A 26,146-nucleotide genomic window follows, 5' to 3' on the forward strand; every position below is an offset into this window, starting at 1 on the left:
AAGTATAAAAGCCAGAGTACAGCTTTAACACTTAGTAAAAATTAGGGGAAAATTATTTTAGTGAACGGATTTCAATTAGATTGAAAAATCTCCTTCATTTCTTTAAGTCGAGAGTGTCGTAACCCTCGATATCGATTTCGAGGAAATTTCACTTAAATGTATCACAAACTTTACACAGAAAAATGGCATAAAAAATCGAACTTCATTCCATTTCAAATTTAATCAACAGAATTTTTTTCCATTTCATGTTTGTGTTTCGTATCACGCTTGCACGCTAGTGATTTTTCAATCATTTTTGCTTTAAAAATAAATTGTTTTCTCAAATTTAATTAAAAAAATAATTTAAATTTGGATAAACAAGGTGCAAGCCAGGAATGTTCTATTTTTTCCATTTTGAACCTTACTTCTTTGTTAATAGTTTAATTTTATCTATTCGCACAATTCTATTCATTACAGAGAGGGGTTTGAAACACCAAAAATCTCCAAGAGTACAAAATTTCGAGGCGATCGAACCATTTTTTGGCCATTGATTCCCGGAAAAAAAATCTACTGCATTGTTTAGTGGTTATGGTAATAAAAAAAACAGGAAAATCATTTCATAAATACAAAATCTTCAATGAAAAACTTTTTCAAATCCTATTTGCCAACTTTCCAACAGTACAACAACGTCCTGTTACTATCTAAGAATTTAATTTACGATACTTAACGGACATTCGCGCGATACAGACACCTGATCAGAGGTTTTCTTTTCGTTTAATTTAACACGAAAGATGCGGAAAACGATAACGATGATAGCACATACAGCACTCACTCGTCAGCAGCGATGTAGCCAATTTATTATTAGTTGGCTCGATGCTCGCGAAAAAGGTGCATGATTTATCGTTTAAGCACTCATTAAAAATCATTCTCTCAGGGTACAGTTAAATAATTTCGGGTGCTGGTTATAAAATTTAACCAGCCGTACGTTGACTCCTAAGTTTCGTTTAATTTATTCGAACGTTTTCGTTTGGATTCGAATTTATCAGTTATTACTTTAATTAAAGCGTTGTATCTGTTCTCTCAGTTCAAAAAATTTCGTTTCCTCCGAAACAAACCCTGACTGAAAAACTGAACGATAACAAAGTCCCGCTCAAAATTTTGTCCGATTTACCGAAAAAAACGGGCCAAATTCAGTCCGATTTTGAATCGATTTTTCGGACTGAAGTCCGGACGCATGCCATATCAATCATAAAGGAAATTGGTGTTTCGACACTAAATTGACAGACAGTGAATTATAAAAGCTGACCAAAGAAGGAAGTAAGTGTGTGATGAAATTGAGTTCTCAATCTCCCTTGAGTGGCTTAAGGTGTAACTTTCTGGCGTTCAAACAACAAACCAGAAATCCCACACCAGAAATTTAAGGTTGATGCGTAACATATTAATAACATCTCTCTTTCTTCAGCCTATTGCGTTTGTGTTGATTTATCCACCTTCCAAAAAAAGGCAGAAACCCCCGAAAAATCAAGTTTGCAACTTTATGAGTGAAAGTCGTCGCCGGAAGATCTCGAAGATCTTTACCGTCCTCGTCGTCTCCGGGTGATCGTTTTGTTGCTTGCTTTTTCGAAATCGATCCGCCGCGCAGCAGTAACGATTTTCGGAAGTCGGGCGCGGAATGGTTTAATTAGCATAAAGCGAAAATTTACATTTCAATTTTCGTTTTTTTTTTCACCGAGAGTGTGGTGCCCCCCGGTGAAGGTTTCATCATCGATGGCGACGATGCACTCTCAGTTAGGATTAGCCAATCTTTGGGTAAATGTTGTCCCGGGCCTCTTCGGCGAACTCGGTTTCGTTTCATTTGTTTTTCTCGATGGTGGATCACGAGATTGTTTCTTTCGAGAAATGTCGAAAAACAATAACATCAACAAAAACAAAACAAAAACAGCAACAGCACGGAGAAAAAACGAACCTTCCGAAAAAATAAAAGTTGAAGTTGGATGTTGTCGTGAAACGAGAGCTGGCTCGCAGAAACTGGTTTTTTGGGCGAACTGTTGTGGACCGGGCATCGCAGCATCTCTAGAAAAGCAGCAAAACAGAGAAACCGAACCACAAAACTTCCAAAAAGAAAAAAAAAACACAGAAGAAGCAACAAAGCGCCGCGCAATAAAATAACATGAAAAGTTTTATCGCGCTTCTTCTTTCAAACGCCCGTGCTTTTTGGAAAGAGGGGAATGTGCGGGAATAGATCGGGTAGGCTTAAGCAATCCATAACTTTAGAGCAGCAGCACTAAGAGCATCGCATCATCTGATGCTTTTGCTGCAGGGCTGTAAGCGATATAATACTAGGTTAAGCCGAGTTCGGCCAACTTTATTTGCCCAAAAGAAGAAAACGAAAGCAAAAAGAGGGGGTGCTGAGGCCGGGAAGATTCGGTTTGATGATGAATCGAATCGGGCTTGCGATATTGATATTTTTGCGCGAAAAATTATGACAGCGTGGCCCTGTGTTAATGATGCTGGAGGAACTTTTGGGTGATTGGAATTTTTGATGGCGACGTCTATTTTTGGAAAACCACATAATTTCGAACGGCTTTGATTGTTATGACCGGTGATTGTTGGGAGTACTTGAGCCCTGGATGAATTTAACACTTCAAAATAAATAAAACAGCCCTCGTTCTACGTCGATCTTTACTTGGTTAAAATTTACTTCAATTTTTTTTTCAATACAAACGCAACAGTTAATTCTGTTTTTTTTTTTTTTTTTTGTTTAGATTTCATTCGCCGGAAACATAATGCGGCTCGATAACTACCCAGCTAGAAAAATTGGTTCGAAATCAGTCTGAATTTCGTTCGATTGGACTGAAATCTAACATGAATCCAACTAGTTACGTTCTTTGGGGACACACCTTTATCTACGGGACCTGAAATTACATGGACCGTTTTCGAATCGAATTCATTAAATTTTTCTGACCTTTAGCAGACGTGTGGGCAGACGATGCTAACCAAAAATAGACAGAATTCTCTCCGATGATTGAATTTGGCCCGATCGACCGGAAATTTTTCGCACAGGGTATATCAGTACCTTCTACTATCCCAATAGGAATTTGTTGCTTCACTGTATAGACTAAACAGAATAGTAGGCTATATTTTCCTATAGGGAATTGTACGGAATCTTAAGCGTTAATTTTTCGAGTTGATTTTTCATGAAAGTGCAACCTTAAAACTAAGGTCCTGACAGATCCACCAAGATATAACTAAATAATGAAGTGCTATTTTTGTCATTTTTTTTAAATTTTTGTCATTTTTGTCATTTTTATCATTTTTGTCATTTTGTCAGTTTTCTCACTATTGTCATTTTTATCATCTTCGTCATTTTTGTCATTTTTGTCATTTTTGTCATTTTTGTCATTTTTGTCATTTTTGTCATTTTTGTCATTTTTGTCATTTTTGTCATTTTTGTCATTTTTGTCATTTTTATCATTTTTATCATTTTTGTCATTTTCGTCACTTTTGTGATTTTTGTCATTTTGTCATTTTTGTCATTTTTGACATTTTTGTTATTTTTGTCATTTTTGTCATTTTTGTCATTTTTGTCATTTTTGTCATTTTTGTCATTTTTGTCATTTTTGTCATTTATGTCATTTTTGTCATTTTTGTCATTTTTGTCATTTTTGTCATTTTTGATATTTTTGTCATTTTTGTATTTTTTGTCATTTTCGTCATTTTTGTCATTTTTGTCATTTTTGTCATTTTTATCATTTTTATCATTTTTGTCATTTTTGTAATTTTAGTAATTTTTGTCATTTTTATCATTTTTATCATTTTTGTCATTTTTGTAATTTTAGTAATTTTTGTCATTTTTGTCATTTTGTCATTTTTGTCGATTATAGTTGAATCTACTTTATTTATTGTTGAATCCATAAAATCAATCATACACATATAGTTGCACAAAAACAAACAGATAATAAATTATTTATACCTATAGGTATAGTTGAAAGCTTAATATTTGTTATTGGTCGAGGATCAATCAGAAATATGATTGAATATATGTGGATTTTTGTTGGGAATACTATTCTTTTCTTTCTGTGTACTTAACCCTTTCAAGGACGATTGTGGCATGCAGCCTTTTCGTTGAGAAATCCAGCAAGACTCGGAGTTGATACCAGGTAGTTTTCATCGATTAGAAAATTGTGATGATCAGTGGGTGACTTTTTTTTCGTAAAGTTCACATTGCTCACGATTTCCATGGTTTTGTAAAACCATTTTGCGGTGTGTAAATGCAAGCTGGATAAATCGCTCTCATACAACATTTAAACTTGGAAAAACCATGCCGCTACAATATAATAACAACAATCAATCCGGAATTGCGGCGCCACTTTGGTTGGATCAAAATTAAAACCAATCTAGCCTAGCAGCGAGCGGCGGGCCAAATGATCCGCCGAAATGAAGCGCATAATGGCCATCATTACGCGAGTTTTTGATTATTGATCGACCTCTCCACGTGCCCAGTGGAAATATTTAACAACTACCAAAATCATCTTTGACCTTCTCCTAACCTAAACTCGAGGTAGCAAAATCGGCAGTAAGTAGATCAGTTCAACGCAACTAAAACGACGACGCAACGATAGTTATGGTTATGAAGATGATGATGTATTACCGCAATCCGTTGTTGGTACTTATTGTGCGTTTTCTAGAAGAGGTGGCGTAGATCACCTCTAACCCAGATTTATTTATTTACCAGCGCCAGCGCTGAACGAACGCAAATTGAATCAACCAACAAAAGTGCCGCCGCTTGGCATCGCGGCAGCCGTTTCTGGTCTTGGGATCCATCGAGAGAGATTTCTCTACCGCCACCCCTTATAAATCTTTGCTCCCGAGATTTCTTTGAAGCGGTTTTCAGCAGCCAATGAGGTTCAACGCATGAACATACTTTCCGGGAGAAATGTCACTGATGTGGAGCGTAATTCCAGTGGGTAAATTTTCTAATCAGTGTATTCCGGTGGCCCATTTCCAAGTGAGATGTCAACGAGAAGCACTTTCATCCAAATTGGCCATGCTTCACTTTGAAGATTTATTTCTTTCCCCCTTTTTGACTGACATATAGATTCCAAAGGTTACTGTTTTGAAGCTCTCTGTTTCAAGTAATATGGACCAGTGACGATGACTATATGGATAATTAAAACATTAACTATACCATTCTAAAGTTCATCATTTGGCCTTCTCCTGAACTTCTGCCTGTAAATATTAAGAGAGTCGATCGAATCGAGTCGGATTGTTGAGAAAAAAAAAGTAGCGGCTGATGGTAATGAGCTTTCTTCTTAGGGCTGATGTCTCGAAACTTCATCCGCGAGGATTGTAGGCGATTTGTTGTTGTTGTTTTTGTTGCTGCAGCCGCTTAGTTATTATATGGTAGAATTAGCTAGCGTCAGCTAGCCTGATGGTAGTTAATTCTCCTCCGACGTTTTCTTTCTTCCTGTATTGTACAAAAGGAGAAAGAAGACTACATGACGACGACGACGAAGCTGAATGAGTCGTCGTGAGCGATGAGGCACTCGGTCGAAGACACGTCGAATGTGAGGCGGCAGTATTTTTTTTTCTCTTCCCTACTTGTGTACCGTTACCTTAATAATTATTGCGCTACGACCGACGATGGATGGATGAAGGCGATGAAGCAGAAACTTCCTAGAAAACGTTAGACCTTCGGATCGCGCTTGGAACTTTCGCCTCCGCTGGGTTTTAGATTATTTACGATCTGGAAACAAACAATCCTTTGAATATCATCTCAATCATAAATTTTGAAAATGGATTCTGATTCATTTAAGACCTACTCTGACGCCTTTCGAACGAATAAATTCACGCTACTTCCATGGGTGTATCCCTTTAAAAAAGTGACCCTCTGATCTTCACAACTTTCTACTCGATGAAAACTATAAGGCGTATCCCTGCTATAAACTCCGAGTCTTACTAGACTTCACAGAACTACTTAAGTTGGAGATGCAGTAATGAGTTGATGAAAAAATTAATGTAATCACGATTTAATGACTCTTCTGTGGCCCTAAGGACCAAACTACTTTTGTCTCCATTTGAAAGTATTGTAGGCTAGAAGCTGTATTACTAGCACTATTTCGTCACGTTTCCAAGATCCGCTGAAATCCTAAATACCTATCAGCTATCAATATTCAATAGGCACTCAGGTTTCCGGCCCTCCAAGAATCGCAGCCCACACGAACCATCCACGAGATTCGTTTCGGATAATTCGAGTAGCCTAAAAGTAGTTTCGGTGAACCCCATAAATCCGGCATAGCATTCCCGTGCGTGGAAGTAGAAGCTATTGCTCAAAAAATGGGGTTTCAAATTCCTCTCGAAAAAAAGGTTTTAAAATTCCTTACCAATTCAAGGCTTCTTACGCGACTTCCTCTGTGACTGGCTCCGTGGATCAATTTTAGCGTGCAACGCGTAAGATTTGACAAGTTTTGCCCAGACAAATTTGGAGCACTCTAGTATACCCCTTACGCCAGAACACTCCCTGGACCTCCTGACCTTGATCCAACAAACACGGCGATGAAGCTATACTTGGGATGCCAGGTCTCCACGGCAATGCATTTGTGACCTCTGGTCATAATGACTCGAAGTCTGAACTCTGCTTTTAACGACTCAAGGTTTTAGCTCGTTTGGCTACATATTGTCATTGAAGTTGAAATCCGAAGTTTTCGCGCTGGTGATCGGCAACCTTGCCAACTAGCGACGTTGTGAAATATCATTACTGGCAACGCTTTTGTAAAGTAATAACCAGCGTGCCTATACAGCTACGGGTGGTTGCATATTGAGCAACAGTAGGCAAGGAGTACCAAAAGTTTCTCATTGGTGGGGGGTGGAGACGGAGCGCTTTTTGACAGCGAATTGTTCGCCTACCATGCCTACGATTACGATTGCCTGTCACAAGATGGACGATTCCGTGTATTCACGCAGAGTAAACTTGAATTTTGGAACGAATTAAATCTGACTTTGATTCAAAACATTCATTTTTTTGAATCCAGCTCCTGTTTTCTTTGAATCAATGAATTATAGTTTTGATTGAAAAGAATAATTTTTGAAAGAAAGAATAATTTTTTTGAATTGAATAACTTTGGACTTTGATTTCAAACAAATTCTTTGATTCAAAAGAAATTTGTTCAATTGCATATTTCCTTACAAACAAAATAAATTTTCTTTCAACCGAAGAAAAATGTTTTAAACTGAAAAGAATAATTTTTTGAAACAAAAACATCAAACTTAGAAGATATTTTGCATTGACTTGCAAGAAGAACAGAAAACCGAAAAATCGAATAAAGTTCGGCCGCTCGTTTTAAAAATCAAACCAGTGAATCGGAGTAAGCTATAAATAAGGAGGATTCAGGATGGAAAATGGTAAGTGTAAGTTAATAAATACTGAATATTTAAGTGAATTCAAGATTTCCTAAAACGCTTGTATAGTTACAGGACCACGGCCGACGGATAGATTTCCAAGTCTCTCGAACATGGAGAAAGCTGCGCAAAGTAACACCTCCCCAAATCCCGCGGTCGTATTTTTTCGGCCCAATCTTAAACGGCAATCACCAGTCGGACCAGCCAGCAGCTGGAGTAAATTTCGGAAGTTTATTAACCGGCCCACGGAGAATGCGAAACTTTGTCAACGATATCAAGGACCCTACTCGGTTATAGTGAACCAGTGTTTTATGTGTTTGTGAATAAAAAAGAATTTAAGAACTAAATGTATCTTTTTATTATTCAAACTCCTAATAGGAACTTCGAAACAACATGGTTTAATGAATAAATGCTTTTAAATCTATATCTAAATTACCTTTGAGCAAATATAATAACTTTAAATCAAATTAAACTGGTTTTTGTATCAAAGCATTAATATTTTCAATCTAAGATTTTTCAAAAGAAAAAATCTCTGAAACAGAGGAAAATGCATTTGAACCAAAGGATTTTTTATTTATACCAAAACCAAAGGAAAAAATCCTTTATTTTTGCAGCACTTTCCTTTGAAATGAAAAATCTTTGGTATAAGCACACCCGAAGTTGTACACGTCCTGATAATAACTTGTCGCCAGTGAGTGTCGCCAGTAAATGTCGTCAGCGCTCATTGACGATAACTCCGGTTTGGGGATTCAGCGACAATATGTACATCAGAGCGCACACCGATGCTATTTGGATGACTCCCTGTAAAAACTTTATCCTACATCAACTCAGACAACTTTATCGACTTCGTTAGTCCTAGGTGAATTAGTGATCACCAGAAAGAGTAGGAGAGAACAAATGCATAACTCAACTCCAATACTCTCTTTACAAATGAACTCATTACCCGATTGAGACAGCCTAGCTACAAAATTCATCGACAAGTGGATAGTGATACTGTGGAAATCAGTAATTCAAAGCAGACTTCAGTGGTGGAACAGAGTTATCTTTTTTTCCCTTTCTTTGAATGTCCTCAAATAACAACTTATAACATAAGCGATAGCTATTAACATTACAACACTGAAGTGATATCCTAACTAATAAATGTTCTCAACTATGTGTGATCAGACAACACTGTTGTGTTGCCACGAACCTAACTTGAGTGCTTTCGCTTTATCGTGTGAAGATGTAAACATTTCTATCTGTTCAGCTGTCATCAGTAATCATCAATTCTTTTGTTCTATGATTACACCGCTACCGCCCGGAAAGTGTTTGCTTGCCGGAGGATCCAAACCAAAAATTGAGTTTCAACAGATACCTACTACTAGAAAGGTCAATATTGCCAGCGAGTTCTGGGCATCGAGTTATCTTTTTTGCTCAATATTTTGTTTCTGCGGTGCTCTTTCGGCCTATCAGATACCCTCCAGTCCATTTCTTAAGACTCTTTTTTGTATGATAGGATCGCGAAAGTCCCATTAGTTGACCCGATTGAGGTCAACTCTTCAGGGTCCGGCAATTGAACTGCTACTATAACTTTAGGAGTTTACATTATGTCTTAACTAACAGAGGATATTTTCGTTAATTTTGTGATCATGCTGGTGGGGATAGTCATGCTACAGTGGGACACCTACCATGGTGAAGATCATCAAGATGCACCCTGAGAGAATTTCTCGACGTAATATCACTAAAATGGCGATTGATTTTAATATACCGTATCAAAATGGCCGTCGAATCATGAAAGATGATCTTTAGACAAAGGCTTACAAGATCCTGAGGTTTTAAGACCTTCCGGTAGAGCAAAAGCAAGATCGGGCAAAAGAGGGAAGTCGTAGCTTACGCGGGCCGCGCTTGAAAAATTTGGAGAACATCGTGTTTCCTACCGATGAAAAACAGAACTACAGATTTTGGTTGACAGAAAGATCTCAAACCTATGCAGGTCTGAATCGGAATCATCCGTACTTCCCTGGTGAAGATCAACCGAACACCCCAAAATGGTGCAAATCAATCAATTTATGTATCGGGAATAGTTCTACGCCATGTCCTCGAACTTTGGACATGTCCCTATTTTGGTTTTTCAGCAGGACTTAGCATTGGCTCACAAAGGAAGGAAAGGATGTGCAAAATTTGTTTGAGGGTTTTTTCGAGCTCGGAGTGGCCGGTGAGTTCGCTTAACCTGAACCCTATGGATTTGGCTGTCTAGGGTACATTGAAGCCCGAAGTCTACTCTACAACACATGACGGTTTGGAAGTTCTGAAGCGCCATCTAGCTGAATCCTGAGATAAAATACCACAAAACCACCTGCGGGCTTTTTAGAATATGCGCCTTGAGCTTCTGCAGCGACCCGGATCGGAGCAAGTCTCACAAACGGACCGATTACTGTCAAAATAATGGTTGTTAGTTTTAATCTGTCTGGTTTTTTCTGTTTTCTGTCCGATTTTCCGGACCATTTTCCCGTGTCAAAATGACAGAAATCGATCAGTTTGAATCGATCCAATTTTAGATCGAACACGGTTAGTTTTTCTTGACTGAACCTAAATCAATGAAACGATAAGTTTTGTTTTTCCATCGCAGCAATCGGAATTTGTTTCTGTCAAAACTCGTATTCGAAAACATTGGCTGCAGAAAAAATTTCGAGAGGTCTTGGTAAGGTTTTTCTTTCGTACTTTATGTAGTTATTTATTCTAAATTCTACCAAAAAAATTTCCAATCAATCTAACAACACCAGGTTTGCTTTCTACCCGGCCTCAGAATTTGCCAGTAGATAGTTTTCATAGAAGCGGTCGGAAGATGTTGCTGTTCTGGGTCCGATACCGCTCGCTGCTGCTGAGAGCTGCTGTCGTCAGCTGACAATCAGTTCAGTCTCAGCTCCTTGGGTCCTCCCACGGAAATCTTGAGCGACCGAAGAGGCCGTAGGTGCTGGTGCGCTGGTAGGATGGTATCCGCAGCTTCAGATCCATGACAATCTCACCGTGGAGCAGGTCAAAGTTCTTGGAAACGATGTACATCAGTTTCTTCTGTCTGTACTTGTACAGAACAAGTCTCTCCTTTCCACTGCCCAAAGTGCTTCCAACAACAGGTAAGGGGCCAAGCACTAGTTGAAAGGAGGAAAAGCGGAATCAACAGTGGCAAGAAGTGCCAGTGCCGATGGAAGGATAACGGGCCGAAGCTCGGAAGGACAACGAACCAGGAACCATTGGAAGGTCATCGAGGCAGGAATCAAAGCCACTGGAAGGTCGGCGAGCTGGAGCTCGTGGAAGGTGGTCAGACCAGGACCCAACTGGAAGATCATCGGATCGGGACGCCAGGTGGAGTGATCTATCTTGATTAGCCACATTAAACAGGGGACAAACCACAAAAGATCTAACATCTGATCGCAGTGGTAGGAACCCAAGAAGGAAAAAAAAGCCAGGTGGAGATCGACAAGCCAGAAAACACGAGAGGTTGTCGGTTATGGGGCTACTCCTCTTCAACGCACGCACCGGAACACGCTCCCCTGTTGCAACTCGATGACCTTCCATGGCATCAGCTCGACAATCTCCACCGGGATATGGCACGACGACCTCCACCGCAGTGGGAAGAAGAGACTTGTTACTTATACGGTGGTAGAACTTAGAATACTTTATTTCAATCTAATTCGATACCTTAAATACTCAACCATTTCCATGGTTACGGTTACTAATTGTTTATTCATTATATACAAACAGCATGCGTGTGTTGCTATTCATCTCATCGATTGCTTCGATGAGACGAATCTCAACAAATAGTGCCGATGGAAAGTCGATCAAAAAGAATGTCCATATTTTATAAATTTGTAAGGAATTTAGCTTTTAATTATGCTATCAAAAATTATAATAAAAATTATTGACATCACAATTGCTCTTTTTATTTATGACATTGAAGTATCAATGCACCCAAAATAATTTTCACTTAAAAAATAAGTGACATCTGTAGTAAATTCTCGCCATACGTAATTTCATTTGAATTTTAAGTGATGGGTCAAGTGAATTCACTTAAGTGACCGGTCAAATGAATTACACTATGACGTTCGAGTGAAATTTATCTGAATTTCTAAGTAAGTTTCTAGTTGATTATCTCTTGCATTTTTAAATAAAAGGACATTTATAGAACACCACTTCGATTTCAAATACTTACATTACGCTTTCGCCATACATTTATTGATTGAAAAATTCCATCGTTATCCCAAGGCAGATCGGTTACTGCGGATAGTGCGACTTCTAAATCTTCCCTGCTGCAAACCAGAAAATCTGTCCAGTTCAACCCACAAGCTGAAACATGATAACACCTTTAAATAACTTTTTCTTACATCACGTTTAACACAAACTACCGCCAAAATCGCCTAGTAAAGACTTGAGAAATCCAAATCCAGCATAAGCTTTAAACGCTGCTCTTTAGAATTTGCCATTTTGATCTCTGAACATAAACACAATTACAACCTGACATTCACTTGAAATTCAAGTGATGGGGAAGTGAATATTTTTTCTCACTTTAAATTCAAGTGACGACTGAAGCACTGACCATACTGACTAGACACTCGATTACGTTTTTTGGATAATTTTTCCAACAGTACACAATGTCGATTCCAGAGTGCGCATCGATCGATTTGAAGAAATGCTATCCCAGTTGGGAAATGCCATCCAACTTTAAAAATAAAACACGCAATTTCTACGATAAAATCGGGCTAAACAGGACCATTTTTCCTAGAGGGCATTTTTTGTCAAATTTTTCAGGTTCGCCACCTGCCGTCGGTATTGCGAACCTGCAAAATCTGACAACAAAAAATTAGACAGAAAATGGTTGAATTTTTGTTCTAAGTGTCTTGTCAGTGTGGTCAGTGACTGAAGTGAATGTGGATGAATTCACTTGAAATTTAAGTGACTGCCAAGTGAAATGTATATGTCGCACTTGAATGGAAGGAAATCACTGGATCCTTGTTTTTAAGTGAAAAACCATGTGTATTTTAAGAGTGAATTTGGGTTCAGTGTGGCAGAACGTTCGGATTTCGTCCGGAAAAAGATCGATTTTGGTCGGAAAACTGACCGATTTTGGTTGAAAAACTGACGGATTTTGATGGAAAAACTGACAGATTTTGGTTTGAAAACGGTCTGATCGTTTTGACAGCTCCCTCGCAAAAACTTATCTCGTCAGGAAACTTGTGTCACCAGGGCACGGAATTGGTCCGAATTTGGACCGATTCACGGGTTGAACGGACCAAACCCTGACCGATTTTGATCCGATGTTTTGATCCGGGAAGTTGCTGAGCTCAAGGACAAAAAAAATCTAATTGCACCAATGTATTTTGAAAATATAATTTATTTTGAAGTAAATCTTATTAAATTTGAAATAAAAAGGTATAGCTTTGATCAAATTATTTGTTAGTTCCAACTGAATGCATCGACTGGTGGAAAGTAGAAAGCTCAGCGATTTTTAACATCATAATTATGTGAGAGCAGAGGCATTCTTCAAGAGGAAGAACCTTTAGAACATTCTTTAAACAAATTGGCAACACTAGATGACTGATTTGACTTCCCTGAGAAGCACTTCCTAATATGCTATCGAACCCAACTTTCTGATTACCCTTACGAAATTTGTCAACAGAGACAAGATTTTTAGCTAATTTTTATTTTATGTTTCTACCTCGATAACCATTTGACAGAACGTGTAGCAGCTCTGTCCTACAGTATAAGTTGGTTTAATTTAAGCTTAATAGCATTTTAGTCAGACAAATACCATTTTGTTCCTTTACTAAAACTAAAATTGCCTAAAAATTGTATTCGTTTGCTATAAATGAGAGACTTACGAGAAATTAATATCTACATATATGAATTTCACGAATTGCTGAACATTTCAAAACCTGTTCTAACTGCTGTTACCCACATTTTACATTGAAACTAATTTCAACTCTTTCTTCTTCTTTCAGAACTCGTTGCAAAATGTGAACTCCTACCAAGAATCCAGACAAATAAACTGATTCCATACCAAATCTCGATTCCAACGGGAAAGGGGACTCCCTAAAAAGAACCTGAACCTCTCCGGCGAGTGTAGTAGGACCACGATTTTGTGATTATCGCCCTGCCCTACGGGAGGTTGAAATGCGAAGAACGAAAACATTTTTCTAAGAACCCTGAATGGGGTAAAACCCGCGAACGAGCACCCCCAACTTGGAAAAGAAACCCGTTTCTCGAGACGGACAATGGAGCACCTAATATTATATCACACCAACAACAAAGTGTTCTTTTAGCATATCATCATCATCATCGGCAGCGATTGTTATCATTCAGCATTCCACCTTCGTGGAATGAAGAAGCTTCTTTTGAGAAACCCGTACTAAATTTGTTTGAAATGGTTCGTAGGCGTTGAGGAACATTTGACAGTGGGGTCAAAACCGAAATTTCGTATCAAACGAAAGTGTGATTAAATAAGGGTGTTCCCGTGCAGCCATGGTGTTTTTTTCTGTTTATTGCTCAACCAATTCATCATCACTGACAACTTTGTGTAAATCTCTGCCTCAGCTATTCGTCTGTAATCCGTCAGTGCGCAATTTACTACAATAAGTGTAACGGGAAAGTTCCTCTACTTGAATGTTGGGCCAGAGTGTTAACTTGTAAATAAGAATGTGGAAAAATGTGTTAATTGTATCATCCAAAGCCCAAGTCAAGTTTATACTCACATCTGCTGTTCGGAATAGTTATTCAATGAGCCATTGTCAGCAATGATATAGTGAAAATCGCAACCGGAAATTTTTCTAAAGCACGTGTTACATGCGCGGGCTGGGTGTGATTTATATTCGAGAAGTGTATATCATAATTTTTTTCTGTTTGTTTCTTCACGTAGGTTTTATTTTAATATTTAAATGCAACAGTGAATTGTTTTTTAGTTCGATCCCAAACAAGAGAAATCTCAGGGGAAACAGGGTCGAACTGCTAGTATTGCTGAGAGCGCTCTCCGGGAGCTTTCTCTTTCTCTCCATTAAAGGAAAACACGCCGAAAGAGGAAAACAAGAAATTCCTTAATTTTAGTGCACAGAAAAACAAAAAGTTAACAAAAAACAACGCGGTGGACACCAGCACGGGAAACGGTTAGCGTGCTTCCACCCCATCTGGAAGGGGCGTCTTTCCCTTCCTCCCTTCCGTCGAGCGTCCGTCCATCCACACCTACACGTCATCAACTGACGGTAGGTGTCGCCCCACGCCCCAAAACAATGGGAACGCAGTCGCGAAGGCGAAAAGAGGATAACAAGGATCGATGGAAAACTGGCAGTGAAAGGCAAAGTGTTGTGATGCTTTCGTCGACGGCAGTTTCGATTGGGTGGTTCTTCTATCTGCTGGTGCTGACCTCTAGCGGGGGACCCATCAGTACGGTCCGGGCCGAATCGGCCCGAGTAGAGTTAGGTGAGTGACAAAAAATCCTATTTTTTTATTAAATGAGACAGTTTAAAGATGTGTTTGTGAATAATCAATCGTTTGTGAAAAAAAAAGTTTCTATTGTTTCATTAAAAGCTTACAGCTCGTCTAACGTTGTCAGAGTACGTGTTGGTTTGGGCATAAATACTTGCACAATGTTTTTACTTTTTCATTTTTTAAATCATTCATTCGAAATAAGTATTTTAAGAATTAAGGTTTAAACATTTTTGCCCTCGAACATTTTTTTTATTGGCTCAAAAATGACCTTTGTGAAAACAACGGCTAAATCGAACAGAGTTGAAATCACACAAACGACAATAAACATAAATCTCAAAAATACATAAACTAAAAAAATAAATGACAAAAATGTCAGTAGAAAGCAAAAATAGCCAAAATGAAAAAAATGTAAAAAATCTTTAAAAAAAATTAAAAGTGATAAATATAACAAAAAAAAAAACAAAAAGACAAAATCGAAAAAATGACAATAATTACGGAAATGAAAAAAAAAATACGAAAAAGTTTAACAAGTACACCAAAATTCACATAAAATGATAAAATTCGACGAATGACAAAAATAACAAATAACAAAACTGGCAAAACAACGAAAATCATAAAAATGACGAAAACGACAACAACAATCAAAACAATATGAATGACACAAATGACAAATTTTAGAAGCTAAAATTGTTTTCGTCATTTTAAACAAGTTTTGTTTTTTTTGTCTTTTTCAACATTTTAGTTATTTTTATCAAAATAAACGTACAGCAACATTTTTTTCCTTTTTATAACTTTTATAACTTTTAACATCTTATTTTATTCTTTTTCAAAATTTTTGGTCATTTTTGCAAATTTTAATTTTTTTGCAAATTTTGGTATTTTTGACAATTTAGGGTAGATTTCTACGATATAGCACAAAACTTCCACGCAAGAATTCTACGCTATGACACAAAACATCACACATTTTCTGTGATTGAATAACACAATTTACACCTTTTAGAATCCCTGAAGATGGTGGCATACGACACCGAAACGTCGGGTATAGAATTGAACTCGTTTTAGGCTGTGTTTTAGGTTCGAACTAAAGAGAGCGAAAACTCTCGTTTGTCATTAAAAAAGCTCAGACTGATTTGCCGTTAAAAACAAACATCAATTATAGAGAATCAGAATTTGAAAAATCTTTTGTAGTCAAAAATACGTTAACGCACGTGGCAATTGATCTTCATTTTTTTTTCTTTGAAAAATGAAACACAAACTACTGTAAACAGACTCTAAGCAGGCGGCGGTTTTATTCTTACCGAGTAGCGAGTCTCCGTAGGAAAAATATCGGATCCCGGCTACGGATAAGCTCTGGCTGATGCTGATGCCGGTCAAGATTGCGTTTATTGATTCGTTACTGCAGCTACAGAAAACCACAATGGGACCGGTTAGATGATTGGGTCATTTTATGGGAGCACTCACCACATTCACTTACCACCGCCCGAAGATAAACACACAACAACAAACATACATACATACATTGATTAAGAACTCGGGGAACGCGGACCGGAAATTTTGTTTACTTTAATTGAGTAAAATAACCTCTTTAAAGCCCCTTTGCGTTGCATTACCGCCGTTTGCCGTCGACGACGACGACGACGTCGCCGTCGCCGAATGACAATCATTCGACGGCGTGCTAAATGAGACAACAATGGGCTGCAGTGATTGTACCCTGTCACACCACATTCAGGCCCGGTACCTAATGGGTGTAGGAAATTCCCAATAAATGTTAGAGAGTATAAAAAAAATATAAGTTGCGGTTTTTAGACCCGGGCCGAGTTCTCGAGCTCAAGCTGCAGTTCCAGACTTACTCGCTGCTTATTGGATTTTCATAACTTTGGTCTGAACTGAGAATGTTTTTAATATAGAAGATCGGGACTAAATTTCAGCCACTGAAACAGGTACCAAAATAAAAAAAAATGAAAATGGAGTGCTCTAGATATTTTGTTCTTTTACTGTTTAACTTGAACTACTTCTGTATGCGGAATTTCGGGTTAAGCACCAGTAGCTATGACTCTTTTACCTACTAGTGAATTACATTACCGTAAGTTGAACTCCTGAAACTATTAGATCATCTACATTTTGCCCCCAGTTTTTGGCATTTAATCATCTAGAATCTAGATGTACATGAGGATGCGGCTACATTGTTTTTTCACCTTGTATATGTAACAAAAAGTAATTCTTATTTCTACGAATAATGTTTTATTCAAAAAATATTTTTCTTAGTGTATACTTTAATCCACACAACTACACTAAAAGAAAAAGGAAACGTTAAATTCACCTGAAAATTCCCTCACGCCCTTATTGTTTGAACTTTCGCTTAATTCACGGTTATCTTAAAATTCAGAGATTCGCCAGGTATGAGAATCGTTCCCATGCCACGTGGACAATTTAGAGGGAAAAGGTTTTTTAAAACGCTTGAACCATGGTAAATTAATAAAAACATGTTGAAGTTGATAATTTATCAAATATCTTAATTAAGCTTGCTAGGTTGCCTGGTTTCACCCGGACTTGCCCGGATATTTGACAAAAAAATTGATAAAACTGAGGTCCGGCCCAGCTGCCCGGATCAGAAAAAAAACTCATAAAATAATAAACAAATGAAACCCACGGCTGATGTTTCGTTATAAATTTTTGAAGATACTTTACCTGTACTAGAAAATCCTATTGAGAGATATGATTGTTGTGATATCAAATAAAATAGAATACTATTTGTATCGGAAATTGATAATACAATCACATTTATTCTCGTCAATTCATGTAGGAAGGTCAGGTTATACTAGTGATTTATATATGTTTGGATTATCCATCCGTCTTATTGGCAAAACTTCTCTAATAATTTCCAATCTGTTGAACTGGCCACAATTCCAGTGAACACTACGAATTCACTCACCGTCGATACTAGAACAACAGCGAATTGACGTTCTCTCTCACTTGCGACTCTCTGTTATTGTTTACATTTACGACGAGGTTCGTCAGTCCGGATCGATCGCTGCGAGTGTAGTTCAACAATTGTTAACACAAGTCTTCGATCAGGGATAATACCAGAAATACCGACTGTTTCCGGCAAAAGTCGCTAATAGAATGACAAACATTTCGTATCTCGTCAAGTTCCTCACACGTTAGTATTCTCTGTCCCTTTTCTCCTTAAGACTTTTCTTACATTTCTACTCTACTACACAGTTGATTTCAACTAATATTTCGCCTTCTACACTGAATAAAATTCATTTCAGTTTTCTTGATACATAATCCTTATATTTCTCATTCACTACAGTGTTCAACTGAAGTTCCAGTTGCAAAACCAAATAAGGCACTAGAAGCAATACACATGATGTAAATTCAAGAAAAGGTGCTAGAATTAATAGTGAAAAGGAAGTTTTTCCGCTTTATTGAGTGCGAAGAAATACTAATTGCCGAACAGTCTGGATTCAGAAAGCAACATTCAACAGAATCCGCAGTGAATTTGGCACTTCGCAATTGGAAGATCAACATCGAAAATGGTAACTACACAGTTGCTGTGTTTCTGGAATTCAAAATAGCGTTTGAAACGATTGATCGAGCCATTCTGATTGATGTCTTGATAAGAATTGGCATCAGTGAGACAGTGCTTAACTGGTTCAAGAACTTTTGACAGAAATCAATGAACAAAATTTGGTTCACCTTTCTCGCGAAAAAAAAAATGACTTAGGTATCGCACAAGGAAATGTGTTGGGTCCTTTGCTATTAATACTTCACATCAATGACATGCAAAAATGTTTACAGTATGGTCGTCTGAAGCTATATGCGGATGATTCAGGGGAAAAAGGTTACCATGGACCGAGTGAATTGTTGGCATATAGTTCATCAGGTTATGTCGAGAGACGGAAAACCATGAGGCAATGTATTGGTGCTCGTCTTACAAGAAGCAGATGCTGATTTCAAAAACATTGCAAATATTTTAAAACGTCGAAAATTGGGTTCTGAACTTCAATAAAACCAGCTGGGTGATTGTTGAAATTCGCAAAATCGGAGTCTGTTCAAACCTATCTATTGATGGTTGTGCAATCGAAAGGGTACGTCAAGTCAAATACCGGGAGTATAAATCGATGAAAAGCTAAATTTTATAGCTCACATCAGCTATACTAGAAGATTGCAATGAAATATTGAGTACATTGCCGAATAAGTAGATACATGACTTTCTGGTCAAAAATAATCTAGATACGCGAAACATGGTTATTACGCCACACTTTGATTATTAACAAGATAATGAGAGTGGTGAAACGATGCAAATAATGACCAAACGATCTATTTTTTACAACGGATTGACTTAAGAAACTGATTATACAAAATGTCCAACAGACAGACAATTTGGTACAAAGAATAATTCTTAAAAGGATCATATCAATGCGATGAAGATCTGACGATGCATCAGATAGAAAATTTTACGGTGATACCCATACGCGGAAGTTAGACGAACAAGTCGTTCCAAAATTTAACAAATAATGAACATAATTTTCCAAAGAATTCAAACCTCATGTTCTGAGTTCGTCTTGGTATCGTCGCTGAATCCCCATACAAGAGCTTTCGTCAACCAGACATGCGTAAACTCGCTTCGAGAAAAAACGTTCTGATGATTTCTTCCGAGTTCAACGCGTTATGCGCAGATTGATTTTATCTTCGTTCCAATCATAACGTCATTGTACTTCTCGTTGGTCGAGTGATTAGCGTGGTAAGACGGTAATCGCTGGTCCACTGATGGCAAGGGTTCGATTCCCATCTCGGTACTGGGTGTTTAATGGTAATCTTAAGTTTTCCAAGTCATTAATTCAGTCTGTAAAGCCTAAATCGGCAAAGACGGTGTATGTCCTTTATAACGTCAAAGCGCACAAAACGAAGAGAACAGTTCTGCATTGGGGCCGTTCAGTTACCACGTGGATCGAGAAATGAGATTTTTGATCCCCTCTTCCCCCTCCGTGGACAAGCGTGGACATTTGACAAACCCCTTCCCCCCCTCCCCGGATGTCCACGTGGGCAGATTTGAAATTGTTTTTTTTATCTAAATCTAATTTGACAGTTTGAAAACAATTCTTTTCCCTTTTTGTTATTGAAATGGCTGAAATAAAAATCAGGCTACCTTAAAGTAACGGAAATTTCGATCAAAGCGATGACCTTTTTTTACCATTGCTCCAGATTTTCACTCTGATATGTGTTGTGAGCAGGGACGGGATTATATCGTAGTCATGAGGCAAAAATTGCGACTATTGGCCCATTCTTTTGCTCACATGTCGTTATCTTAAGATTTTTCGACATGAAAGTATGCTATGAAATGATTGTTTTGGTAAAGAAAGAGTTTTGCATTATGTCATTGATCATTGAAATCTCGAACATTTCGGTCATGACATGATGGTTTAAACGGGTCATCATAAGAAAAATTATTAGCACAATTTACCAACTTTTGGGATCTTTTGTTTGCAAAGCTTATTTTAATTCACAATATTACCAAAAACGTTAGCTAACAATAGTCCTATTTGCTGCTGGTAGTGTTCGTGATATTATGCCCGTTGTTTCACCAACACTTTTCAGTTTTGGGACAATCAACCTCAAAAACGACCATGTATCTCGACCGGCTGCCCGTTTTTTGTACCGAGAGTTTTTGAGGTTAATTGTCCCGTCTCATCTGTACACGCCCAGCAAGTGTGCGTAAGAAATGTCAAAAACAACTCTATAGTATATGATCAATGAAAACAAAGGCAAGAGTTTCTAGCGCATTTTTTAAAGCTTCCATTTGGTTTCCATCTTTCATTCATTGTCCATTCTTCTCATGCCGGAATTTTATTTCCATCATGTGAATAACCGAGGCAATTCACATTAATATTATTGGAATATTTCTGTCATGACATGATCCATGACTGATCATTTTTCTGTGGGATAGTGATCCAAAATAAAATTTCGCCATCCTTATGAATTAATGAATGTTTTCAAGCCTGGTTGTGCTCCTACTTGGTTAAATAATTCTGCTGAATCAAAGCAATCGAAAGATTCATTTTTTTAAATAAGAATTAAATAATTCGGTTGCTTTGATTCAGCCACATTTTCACTCTTTAACTTCAGCAATGGTACCTAATACAGTTCCTAACTACCCATTTTTAATCACATTCGTAAAAATCAGGCAATATCAGGCATATTTTCAAAAATCAGGCAAAATCAATGGCTTATCAGGTTGTCAGGCAGAGCCTCGAAAAATAAGGCAAATTCTGAAATCCTGCGTTGTCCAATTAATATGTTCGCCCACCGAAGGAACACGAGTTTGAATTATGAATTCGCAGAACTGTACGTTCGTTTTGCTGATGTTTTCTTTTAGAGATGCCAATGTGCCTGATTTTTCAGGATATGCCTGATTTTTGAAGGTCTATCTTGATAACCCGATGAACCTTGTTTTTTTTTCCCTGATGTTGGAAACACGCCTGATTTTTCCTTATATTTTTGTATTTCTTTGATAGGAAATATGAATAAAAGGCATAAAATCAAAGAATATCGCGTTTAAATGTTGAAGTCTCATTGAGCAAGTAGCTAATTTAAAAGAATTATGAACGGTGTACGTATCAGCTCCATAACATTTTAAAACGGGGACCGAAAAAGGAACTCAGCTCGATCATTTTATGTTAGACTGGTTTTTCCTGTTTTTTTTTATTTTCAAGTTTCCCTGAATTTGTGAAAAAAATGTTGGCAACCCTGCCTTTGATTGCAGTAAACTCGACCGAGTTTAACCGAAGCTCAATTAGATCTGCCTAGTGTCGGAACCAAACAAAAGAAAGGGGTGCCGATTGCCGAGGTGTTTAATGATTTTTTTTTATCATCGCTGGTTGGCAAGATTGCCAATCGCAATTGCCAGCGCAAAAACTTTGTATTAGAAAAACATGAGATATCAAAGTAAGAAAAAAACCGTAAGCCGTAAATATTATGAGTTTTTCGAAAAAGATGCATCGGCTCACCGATGGCTCCAGTGAATCAAAAGTCCTTCAAACTCTTAAAAAAGCGTATGGGTATCACTATTTGAAGATGTTCCGAGCTTTCTTAGTATTTTTTCGCAATTTCTAGCGAAATCTCAATAGCATCATAATTTTTTATATCTACATGAACACTTTGGCACCATAAGCCTTAATATGTAGTATTTTTGAGTGTGATTGTATTATGCTGCACAGTTCTTTGTAGGTTACCATTTTGGTTGGACGTACAGTTCACGATTTACGGTTTTGTAATATTACACCAATGAAAACAGATACGTCATTCTCAGAAATGACGATCGCTCAAAATTAAACCAAATACCAGTGATCTTTGTGTGATTTTTCTACCCGAAACGCCCCACTCTTTACAGTAAAATTGAACCACCCAAAACAGCTTTTATTTAACGTGATTTGGATCGGAGAGAAGCTTGGTAGTTTAGTAATTTCAACTGTATTTATGGTTGACTTGAAGATAATTGTAAAAACGTCTCATTCAACAGCTAATAGAACGGATGAAACTTTCATTACCTTTGTATCAACTATATTTTTGGTTGATTATGTTGAACCGTAACTGTCAATATGAACTATTATTTCGTTTTCAGAACCGGTTGGTCAACCTTCTTTTTACAATCCAACTGTTCAACGATTGATCTCCTTAATTCCTTTCTGAATTTGTCTATGAAAACTGTCAAAATTTCTAATCGAGAACTGAGACCTGTTTGTCACAATTCACAAATCCTGAAGGTACGTGTCTGTCGATTGTCCACCATGGACGCAGGGAAATGTTCAACTCGGACGATTCGGGCACTGTCCTCATTCGTCGAAGGGCGAAACGTGACAACTGGCGGCTGGCTGTCGTCGCCGAAACGACCAACTGTAGGTTCGGCCGCATGCCTTCAATGAATTGACAATGGTGCAATAAATCGTATCCGTAGATCAACTCTCTGCGGCTGGATGGAACAGATTCGATTAGTCTGACCGTCTCGTCCGTTCAGTTAGTCGGTTGAATAGAGAGCTTAACTGAGTCCTAACACGAGCGATATGGGGATTCGAAGCCAGCCTAAATATGTGGCCTGTTGTGGCTTTGGCTGACCGTGTCATTTGTCTGGATTGTTGCTGTTGTCACAGGTTGTTTTGTTGTGGCTTTTTGCCAGCTACTCAACGACGACGTTCAGTGTCAGTTTACATACCTACAACAAGTTCTGTTCTGGTGCAGCCGTGAGCCGGGGACATTTGTCGTGTTGATATGTACACAGCGCGACTTGGTAAAGCGATGCACAATATGGCCGGACGTGTGCGATAACGGGTGGCCACTTGGTCACAAAACACGGTGTAGAAAAAAAAAAGCGGAGGTATTCAGATATCCAAACAAACGCGCGGCACTCTGGCGGTTTTCTCTATTTTATTATTTGCATTCCATCAACTGTCGTTGCCGGACTTGGACTCTTGCTTCGGTGCAGAAAGGTGGCTTTGCATCAGGAATTTGACTTAACTCTTCGAAAGGGCGTGAAGGAGCTTCAGTAACCTTCCCTTAAACAAAATCTTATTAAAAGTTTTTAAAGACTTATTTCTAACGGAGAACTAACTGAATCCCGGAAATATTTTTGTACCCATGCTTTGTGTTAGTCCAGAACCCGAATGGTATTGAAATAATGCCAGTTGTTATTGCACAAGTGTTCGGTTTTATTGTCCGGAGAGTTTTCGCTTTGAATGCAGGCAATATCAAGGCTATTATTTTAATGTCCAAACGGAATGAACATTGGAAATCATTAAGAAAATGCCTGAAAATTTTCCTATGATAAACAAACAACGGTCAGCTAGTTGTTACTTCGTTACGAAACTCAAATTCCATTTTTAAAAATCATATTGAGTGGTGGAATCCGCAGAAAAAAATTCGTGAAAAAACATCCAGAAATCCCAAGAAGGTTTTTTTCAGTGTATCCGCTTGTTGTCAAATAAACATATCGAAATGGACCAAAAACTAAAAATTTTGAATTCAATCAAACCTTGAAGATTAGATTTAATCGAATTCACGAATTGAGTTTTGTTTGAGTCCCTCTTGATTTGTTAAAGTGAAAACTAGCGGTTACACTGAAAGAAATTGTGTTGAAATTTCTAAATGTTTTTTCACGATAAATTTTCTGGGAATCATTTTTCGCCTGAAATTCTATTGAAACATAAAACAAAACACCTTTCCAAGTGAGGTGCTTACACGCTGACGTATAATTATGTGTAATTTTTTCCCAAAGAAAACAAAACCAATGGTTTTGGACAGCTTCGCCGGAAGGCCGTCCGAAAATGAAGTTGCAATTTAAATCTGCAGTTAATCCGCACCGTCGCGGCAAGGTGAAGTTTTGCCGGCCTCTGGCGGTGTCGGAAAAATAATAATCATTATTTTAAGCCGGCAAGTTCCTAGGAAAAAAATAATTTTTGTTTGTACAAACACACACCCTTGGTCTTGGAGCGCTTAAAAAAAACCTCAAAAATTCGCAATGAAAAGAAACGGTACCCCGGCTGAACGCTGAACAATACTGTCATTTAGTTGCTAATTTTGTCTAGCACTGCAACTTCGAGCGCCATTTTTAAGTCGGTGGCTTAGAACCACCAGCTCGTTGCCTGCCATTATTTATGAGAGATCTATCTTAGTGAGGGTTGGCCAAACCAGTAGGAGAATCTAATAAAGATACCAAACCTTATAAGGTGAATGAGGCCTGCGCAGGTTGTTTTTTACGTTGCTATCTATCAAAGACAGTAAGCAGCAATTGGGTGCGATAATAATTCAGCAAACGGTGCCTCTTAACCGGCTACTGGCTTCTCTCTGTATCGGGTGTGCGTAATCAACGAATAAGGCATGAATGAATGACTGGTCACATTCATTGTGGATCATGCCGGTGCCCTCGTCTTCAAACTTAAACACATGTTATATGAGAAATTGTTGCTGAATGGTTTACGAGGCTCCCAGACAAACTATAACGATATCAGAACTGACTTAGACTTATTGACGAATGAAAATCTCGAATCTGTTTTTTTTACATTTTCTAAAGGCTACTCTGTTGACGTCTCGTAGCCTAAAATCAAAACCAAGCATGCCATGCTGAGGTTCAAATTTCAATTTTTTTGGGTAGGTCTACTGATTCAATATAATCTGCAACATTGTTAAGTCTGTTCAATGTTCACAATTCTTTGTCAACCTATCATAAGAAGAAAGTCTCATCTTAAGTTACGCCCTGATCGTAATCGTCGTGTGCTATCATTTTTCACCTCTTGGCACAGTGAGAAAGTGTCAAAGCGTCACTTTCACGATTCAGGGTTCAGTTTCACAGACTCGCTCCTCTGTCTCTCAAAGTGTCGTTAACACGATTGGCCAATGAACGTGGTATGTATGAATGAATAGTCTCAGTCACACATCCATTGCCAATCGTCGTCGTCGCACTTTCGCCTCTTTAATTAACCTACAGCACGCGGCTGATGACCAATTGACACCTCGTAAGGTATATGATACCACAAGATGAAGAAAAAAATTGGATTTCGACTCCGAAGGCAGTTACATAAATTTTACTCCAGCTGCCAGAGACTAGCCACCAGTATCAGGTGATGAATTTTGCCGATGGGCGTCACTGTTGGCAAAATTAATTTAAAATCTTTAATCTTTCTGAAAAGTTTTGATGACACCCCCATAGGAAATTTTCTTCGGAAAGTTTCAACCCCGAGGTTTTATAATTGGGGAAGCTGGCCACGACTTAATGACTTGAGTTATCAACGATGAATGAGTTGTCCTGAACTATAAATATTAGAGTAAAGAAGAGGAGAGACGAGAAGAGAAAAGGGTAGAGTAGAGTAGTGTCGAGAAGTGAAGAGTAGAGTAGAGTAGAGTAGAATAGAGTAGAGTAGAGTCGAGAAGTAAAGATTAGAGTAGAGTAGAGTAGAGTAGAAAAGAGTAGAGTAGAGAAGATAGAGAAGAGAAGAGTCGAGAAGAGAAGATTAAAGTAGAGTAGAATAGAGTAGAGTAGGGTAGAATAGAGTAGAGTAGGGTAGAATAGAGTAGAGTAGAGTAGAGTAGAGTAGAGTAGAGTAGAGTAGAGTAGATTAGTGTAGAGTAGAGTAGAGAAGATTAGAGTAATGAAGAGTAGAGTTTAGTAGAGAAGAGAAGAGTAAAAGTAGAGTATAGACCAGTAGAGTATAGTAGACCAGAGAAGAGGACAGTTGTGTAGGGACGAGAAGAGTATAAAAAAGTAAAGCAAAGTAGTGTATAGTAGAGTAGAGAAGAGTAGAGTAGAGTAGAGTAGAGTAGA

At 38.0% G+C, this 26,146-nt stretch overlaps 1 protein-coding gene across 5 annotated transcripts in view; it reads left to right on the forward strand.

The window, feature by feature from the left end:
- The window catches only part of LOC129740127 (low-density lipoprotein receptor-related protein 2), a 113,647-nt gene that overhangs the window by 45,334 nt on the left and 42,167 nt on the right, over positions 1-26,146 (forward strand). For all 5 annotated transcript variants that reach the window (XM_055731738.1, XM_055731741.1, XM_055731742.1 and 2 more), the window contains exon 2: positions 14,267-14,823. In XM_055731738.1, the coding sequence (XP_055587713.1) occupies positions 14,634-14,823 (190 nt within the window). In that variant the 5' untranslated portion in view covers positions 14,267-14,633. The remainder of the gene's footprint in view (positions 1-14,266; positions 14,824-26,146) is intronic.

This window comes from Uranotaenia lowii, chromosome 1 (genome assembly GCF_029784155.1).
Source record: "Uranotaenia lowii strain MFRU-FL chromosome 1, ASM2978415v1, whole genome shotgun sequence".
Lineage (NCBI taxonomy): Eukaryota > Metazoa > Arthropoda > Insecta > Diptera > Culicidae > Uranotaenia > Uranotaenia lowii.